The sequence below is a fragment of the Neomonachus schauinslandi genome, chromosome 10 (assembly GCF_002201575.2).
Source record: "Neomonachus schauinslandi chromosome 10, ASM220157v2, whole genome shotgun sequence".
NCBI lineage: Eukaryota > Metazoa > Chordata > Mammalia > Carnivora > Phocidae > Neomonachus > Neomonachus schauinslandi.
In genome coordinates this window covers 26,827,048-26,835,127 of record NC_058412.1, presented here as the reverse complement: position 1 = coordinate 26,835,127, position 8,080 = coordinate 26,827,048, and the positions used below count along the sequence as shown (strand labels likewise).

General features: G+C 38.9%; 1 protein-coding gene across 3 annotated transcripts in view; it reads right to left on the bottom strand.

The window, feature by feature from the left end:
• Positions 1-4,004: 4,004 nt before the first annotated feature.
• The window catches only part of RASGRP3 (RAS guanyl releasing protein 3), a 36,885-nt gene continuing 32,809 nt past the window's right edge, over positions 4,005-8,080 (bottom strand). For 2 of the 3 annotated variants that reach the window (XM_044918749.1, XM_021697508.2), the window contains exon 15: positions 7,446-7,838. In XM_044918749.1, coding sequence (XP_044774684.1) covers positions 7,447-7,838 — 392 coding nt within the window. In that variant the 3' untranslated portion in view covers position 7,446. Of the gene's footprint in view, positions 4,142-7,445; positions 7,839-8,080 lie in introns of those variants that run through there. The other variant, XM_044918750.1, reaches the window with a different exon arrangement.

Here is an 8,080-nt window from a genome sequence, read left to right as displayed (position 1 = left end):
CCCCCAGGGGATGCCTGAAACCGCGGATAGTACTGAAACCTATAGATGTTATTTTTTTTCCCTCTATGATGAAGTATAATGTATAAATTAGGCACAGTAAGAGATTAACAACAATAACTAATAATAAAATAGAACATAACAAAACACTGTAATGAAAGTTATGTGAATGTGATCTCTCAAAATAACTTATTGTGCTGTACTCACCCTTCGCCATCTTGTGATGATGTGATTACAAACTGCCTGCCTGTTGAGATGAAGTGAGGTAAGTGACGCCCACGTGGTGACATCGCATTAGGCTACTATTGACCTTTGACCTTCTGACAATGGGTCAGAAGGAGAAGCACCTGCTTCCAATGGTGTTGACTGCAGGTAACTGGAACTGTGGAAATCAGAGCTGCAGAGAAGGGGGATGCTGTTGTCCGTATTTAAATTTCCCTAATTGCTGCCCCCAAAGTGTCTGCTTTATTTATTTTTTGATCCAAAATCCCATCAAGGTTTACAACGCAGTAGGTAGCTGTTGTGTTTCATTTGGTTAATGCATCTCATTTGATCCAGAACTGCTCTGTCCCTTTTTTTTTTTTAATGACATTTTATTTCTGAAGTTTCAGGTCAGCTGCCTTAGAGAATGCTCCCAAGCAATGCTTTCCTTAGGCTATTTTGTACAAACCGCAAGTCACTTTGTTTCTGAGATATGCATTCCAATGTGCGTGTTATTAACATTTTAAAAAGAAAATAAAGTAGATACTTTTGCTTGAGGTTTGAGTACGCTCTAGACTTCAACAGGCAAGTTTTGGATGCAACTTGGAGGAAGCGATTTCCTGATGAGCCTTAAATCCCAAGTAGTTTTCTACCATGACCACCTTCAGTAGGTGTAAAATATATTCTGGTTATCAAATGAATGGTGTACTTTTTATTTTAAAAGTTCATTGTTTTCCTCTTTTCTGTCTCTATTAAACTAAATTCCTCCAAGAGCCAACCTCTTAAGCCTAGCTATGCGTTAACCTATATTTCTCTAAACTCATTTACATTTTGCCCATTTGGTTTCTTAATCTTGCCTACCCATTTTCAAACAGAGAGAGAATAGCCAATGTTAGGAAACAGAACAGAATTAACCCTACACACACATAGTGCCAGGAATAAGAAAAACCCCTTTAAATATTTTTCATTTATACTTCTCCATTTAAATAATTCTTTTTGGGTACAGAATTTAGTTAAATGTTGGGTTTAGAGCCTCCGAAGTACACAGCCATATAAACACATAGTCTGGGATCTTATTGACAATTTTAGAAAAGAACCCTGCTTAACTGAAAGTAATACTGACTTACTTATAAGCCCTTTACAAAGTACTTTTACATATACTATTTGACCTGATCTTTACAACAGCTCTGTGAGGTAGTTGAGGAAGGTGGTGAAATCTCTCCTTTTCAAACGAGGAAATTGAGGCTCAAGCAGATGTACACGACTTGCCCAGGGTTTCATGACTACAACTGGCAGAGATGGGCTTTAAATCCGATTGCAGATTGCAAGCCAGAGGCATGCGGCAATACCTCACTTGACTGAATCTACCTCCTCAGTCAAAAACCAGTGTGTTTGTTTTAGGAATGCTAAGGTTCCTACCATCAACAACAGTTTGGTGCTCCCTTCTGTAAGAGTCCTGCTTCACTGTTAAACAGCAAGCCCTTTGGACCTTTGGAGAGACTCTCTTACCATGGACATTTGGGGACATTATTGCTTTGGGAGGCTGCCACTAACATAAAGTGTTCAATACCAATTAGGTCCACGCTCTGGTTAGGCAGATCTAAAAAACGCATCAATCCAATTTGTACATCCTTCAAGGAAGACTCGGTTGCAGTATCTAACGTATTCTCTCCTGGTACCTGATAATAGTCACTGTTAAGAGTCTGGTTTTCTTTTGCCTTTCACCTAAAAGGTGTTAATGATCATTAAACCTACAAAAGGGAGGTCTGGAGGGACCAAATGTCATAGTTTTTTTTTGCTTCACTGTGGGTTTGCCTAATTTACTTATATTACTTATAATGGGAAACTGACAGATTGAAACATCAGAGTCACCATTGGTTGTAAGTAAATAATATAATCAGCATTATAAAGCAGCTTCATGGTGGACAGATTCCTCTTTAGCAAAGTCATAATAGTAGTGTGTGTGAGTGTGTGTGTGCGTGTGTGTGTATACACATATACACACAAATATGTTTGTTTTATTTTCTTTGTTGTTTGTATTTATTTGCTTTTTAGTTGAGGTACATTTAATATCTTTGTCACAGGAAGGCTGATAATATAAAACTCTTCTTATATATGAAAACTCAAAAATAACCCAAACAAAGTGACAAGTGAAATAATTGCCTTGAGAGGAAAAATAATCCAAATTTTCTTCCTGAATTTTCTTAAAATTAAAAAAAACACACACAAGAATTTTCATGTACTTAAGTTGCCATTTTCTGTTTTTTAATTTTGTTAACATGTATTTCATTGCATTTATGAATAGGAATAGATAGTATATATACACAGAGCCAACACTCAGGGATGGCTGCTTGCTTTTTGAGGTGCTTTGCAAATGGTGAGTTCTCTTATTACATAGATTATTCAAAGCTCCGTCAACTAATAACTTCATTTAATTTGCAATGTTTCTGCAAATCGATTTCTCAATCTGTTTGGCACAATTAAGTCCGTCCTAGCAAATCTGGAACTGTACTTTAAGGAACCATCTCTCCTGAGGATAGAGATCAAATGTTGCTTGTCTTTGTGCATCTAGTGCAGGACCTGCCCAGAGCAGGTGGTCAAGTGTTTGCTAAGTAGAACTGTCCTCAATTTTATCTAATGGAAAAAGAGAAGGATTTCTTTACTGAAGTGACTGCCCCAAATAGAAATAAATTCAGTCTTATATGGTATACACATTTAAACTCCCAATGAAAATGAGTGCACTTCTGTGGGTACAATTTCTCACTGGCCACATGGCAGCAGGTCAATCCCCTCATCCACTGGCTCAATCCAATCTCTCTATTTGAACACCTTGAACTAAGTTTGCTCTCCTCTAATCATATAAAAAACAGACCCATGTCTAGCTATTTAGGTCAAAGGGAAACATTGAAAATACTGATACTTTAAAAGCTGAAACGAAATGTTAATCCAAGGTGGTTTCTGATGATTGGATTTCTATGACTATTCTTTTAATTACAGATGGCAATTTCTTAGGAAGAGGACAAAAGTTCTCTCTTATAACCAAAACTTTTCATTTCTAACAAAGTTCTTAAAACTATTTTGAGTTTTTAAAGAATTGCTGATTGTTTTTCATTTCACTAAGTGGTTTGCTTCTTGGTTTGTTTTTCTCCTAAATTTTATCCCCTGAAACTTTAATTGATTTTGTAATCACCATCCAAATTTCTTACTGGCAGTCTTAACAGGAGTCCTAAGAAAGATGGCTAAACCTAGTCACTAAGACAAGTATACTTAATTTTCCCCCACAGCAATTATAAATATCAGGAGAGTTTTCATGGCTGTGTCATAGTTTCCTTATGATGCAGAATTGGTAAGACTTATGTGAATATAAATGTATGACTTGTTACACATCGTAATAGCAACTGTAGGGTAAGAACAATGTAAACATCTCCTTGTATTAGAAGAACCACCTCATTCCAGGATCTGAAGAGCTTTCTTGTCCCTCAAGAAAATAAGTCCTGGTCCCGTCCTGGTCCCACACACACACACACACACAAAAGACCTCTAAATTGACTCCTCCCCACCAAAACTTTACAAAATACTGAAATAATATTCTCACAAAAAAGTAGAGTTTAGAGAATGAGTATCAAGTACATGCAGAAAAGCTTTCACTTCACTCATATATAAATGGCTCTAGGGAAAGACACAGAGAAATCTACCAACTACATCACCCAGACTTGGTGACACCTGACTAGGGCCTGGGGAGGAGGAAATAAGTAGTTCATAGGGTAAATCCTCTGTCCCACAGTCCAATCAGGGAGACCCCATGGTGTCACCAGGCAGTAAAAGTCCAAGATATCTTTTCAGATAACTTCCTGAGTTGGAGTGTTCTTCAGAATTTCTCATCTTGCTCCTTCCAAATGCCAACATTATTGCCTCCAGTGTCCTCAGCCTGAAGTCAGCCATCCTGCAATACGAATCACAATCTTTTGTATAGCTGGGTCGCATTTAACCAAGCAAGAATATTCTTAGAAAGCAGTTTACCAGTGACATTCGAGGGAACATCCCAAATGATCAGTACTTTGTGCTCTCAAGATTTAGAGGGAATCAAAAGATCGTGTAGTCTACACAGCTTATGAAATCTTAAATCCTACAGAGTCCAACAAGTTTGCTTACATTAATGCCCTAAAAGGTGCTCCACAAGACCCTGGTCTATGAAATGCTTCTTGTTGAGGTTTCCCTTTTAGAAATCCACAATGTAAATTTGTATAAGGGCACTGAGAAAATTTGTAAGGGAAAATTATATATATATATATATATATATATATATATATATATATACACACACATATCTGCATAGGTATATAGAGAAATATGTAGGGAGAGATATATGTAAACATATCAAACTTTATTTACTCCAGCATTTCCTAGCCCTTCTATGATATTTGTTAATTAGATTTTAAATTTAGTAGAAGATAAGGGAAAACGAAGAAGCATTATAAAGAAAATACACATATTCTTACTGCCAAGAGAGTAATCATGACCTGCCATCTTGTCCCTGCCATCCAGGGGCTCAATGATCATTGCAGAAATGATATGCATAGTCCCAAAAAATGTTCACACACTTGTATTTTAAAATGAGTATAAATTCTGGAACTCCACCAAAGGAAATACATAGATTACAAATGTAACTGTCTTTTCTGTCGGTTTATCATTTTTACTCATAGGATTCATAGACATCGTCTGATTCTAAATAATAAATCTGTAGATCATTTCTCTGAATGCTATTCATTGCCTTGCCTGGCAGAAAAAAATTCTTAAATATGAAAACCCCTTTGTCTACATACTCAACCCTGATGTAATTTTGTCACATTTTTTCCTTTTTACTTTCTTCCCTCAACAAGGGTAAATAATCTTTTCATTTGTTACTGATTTGGATGAGAAGGACAATGTATACCATATGCATTATATATACAAACATACTGTCTTCCCTAATTAGCACACATGAAATTGAATACTAGTAGTCAGTGAACCATCTCTATGATTTATGACATGAGAAAAATGAAAGGGTAAGATAATACTTGAATATAAATATTCAATTTTCAAAGAAAAAATTAAATTTAAAAAATCCAGATTTTTGTCTCTATTTCCTTATTGAAGATCAGAAAATCCTACTTATGTAAGTTATTGTCCTACATCTAACAGGCAGTGAATTTCTCCTAAGCCAGGAGCAAGGTTTAAGTACTCTAAACAGTGCTAGGCAAATAGAAGTGAGCTCATAGCTAGTTTCACGGTTTATTAAGCAAAAGCAGGTACTCCTCTGAATTCAGAGGTGGTCCACAAGGTGAGCACCATCATGAAAGCTCTAGGTAGGCATCCTCCGACTCTACCCATAGAAGCTCTTGTTTTTCATGAGATTTTAGTTATAGCCACATTGCTCATGGAAACAGCCTCCACAGGCTTAGGTGGTAATGGGGTGACTAGCACAATTTCAAAGAATCTTGCACAGAGATTTCTCACTTTTGGGGAGTGTCATAGACTCCCTTGAGTATCTGTTCAATGCTGTCGACCCTTTCTCCAGAAATGAGCATATGTCCATATGTAATTTCACATAAAGTATAATACACTTTCATGAACTCCTTGAGGCCCTTATTTAGACCCCAAGTCAAGATCCCTTCCCTAGGATATCTTCTTCTGTTATAATATCAGGAACATTTTCTTATTTACCTTTATATACCCAGCTTGAACTTGCCAGGCAGTAGAAGAAATGGAAGGATAGGACTGAAATATTTGTCAAGATAATCAATGAAGAAATGTTAAAAATAAAGTTGGCATTGCAAATCTATAGGGACAGAGAGTAAATTAGTGCATTGCCTAGGGCTGGGATGAGGCAGGGGAGATGAGCTGTGACCGCTAATGGGTACATTTGGGAATGACGTAAATTTTTTTTTTTTAAAGATTTTATTTATTTATTTATTTTAGAGAGGGAGAGAGCACAAGTGGGTAGGGGGAGGAATAGAGGGAGAGGGACAAGCAGGCTCCACGCTGAGTGTGGAGCCTGATGTGGGGCTCGATCCCACCACCATGAGATCATGACCTGAGCTGAAATCGAGAGGCGGATGCTCAACCAACTGAGCGATCCAGGCATCCCCAGGGGATGATGTAAATGTTCTATAATTAGATTGTAGTGATGGTTGTGTATCTCTGTGACTACCAAACACCACTGAATTATATATATACTTTAAATTAGTATGTTCTATAGTACATAAATTAGGCCTCAATATAGCTGTTTTCAAAAGCTGGTGTTACAAGAAAGGGAAAAGAAGTGGCTCAACAGGAACTTACAATAAACTGCATGAGACTGAAGATAATTTGTGGCCTCCTTATTAATTGTCTTCAATGAGGAAGGAACTAGAGGAATTTGGGTTAAAGGTCATCGGAGTTTTTCTCATCATGGGAAACCAAGGAGACTGTGTGTTTAGGTCTCCTAAAGAGTGGAATGTGGAGGACCACCTAAGAATAAAGAGCACTGGCTTGATCCAATAGGATCTCTGCCTAACCCAATAATTCTGTTTATGAGAACGACTCCATAGAGAGGTGATGGCTGTCCTCCATGGCACAGCTTGAAAGGTTAGGAATACGACACCAATTTCCCCAAATCTTTCTTCTCAATACACTATGGACTCTTGACTAATAAATTTATCTAAGTCTATCTTGAATCAATTTATATTTTCAGCTTATTCTAACAAATTCCATATGCTTGGATGATGTGAATGTAATTTTTATGTGGAGCCAAAGCCTGGTTTATAGAACCTTGAGTCTCTCATGCCTCTGATTCTCACCACCCCCTTCTCCATGATGCTGTCAAAAGCCATTCTTCTCTATCTGCAAGTCTTTTGCTTCCACTGCCCATCACTCTCTCTCCCCCACCCTGAGTGTGGGCCCTGATTCTAGCTTGGAAAACTAAACTGACTGGTATAGGGTACTGGCCTATCGGGTACACCCAGTAAGTCACGGATCCTTGGGACATCATTTTAGTACACAGAAATGGCAGCCTCACTAAGCTTTAGAACCCATCTGGTTCCATTTTATACATGATGAAACTGAGGTGCAAAGAGAAGAAATAATTTTCCTGGGATCACATAACTAGCCAACAGCAAGATGAAAAGTAGTATGTGTTAATGCCCAACCATTCAGCTCTCAAATATGAGGCTGTCTCCTGGACTCACTATAATGTTCATCTTGGCCCCTTTGAGCCTCCTTCTTGTGATTTTACTTGTAGTTTGACCCAGAACTGACCTCACCGTCCTGTCTGGTCTCACCCACATCTGCTTCATCCTGGTCAGGCTCGAACTCAGTGCCCCGGTCAACCACATCCACGCCAGCCTGTACCCTGGGCTTCTCGTTTTCCCACTTGGCAAAACCCTTGTCCTTTGCTGCTTTGTCATGGAACTTGGATTTCATTTTGGGGAAGGTATGGGACCCTGAGTCCCCCCAGCCAGCCTCTGACCATACAGGTTCGGTCTGGGTGGCCTGGCTGGTGGTAGCCCGCTGCAGCCTCACGGAGATCTTGCGAGAAGAGCCTGTGACCAGCGTGATGGCTCTGCTGTCCAGGTCTTGGTGTCCAGCAGTGACGCCAGGGAACTCGAACACCTCATCCTGCACTGAAAGGGGGGAGACTGTTGTGATTATTTGACATCTGATCGCTTTATAGCAAACCATCAAAGTTGGTGCAAACAACAGGAGTCCAATGGGCAAGGCCCTAGAGGGACAGACGAGAGGCAGACCCAAACGGGCTGCAGGTGAGTTGCATAGAAGTGAGACCTGAAAGCAGAGAGAAGCAAGTGGGAGTCAAGGGTGTAGCCATAGCAACTCACCCTGAAGTAGGTCTTGGTGTCGAGGACCC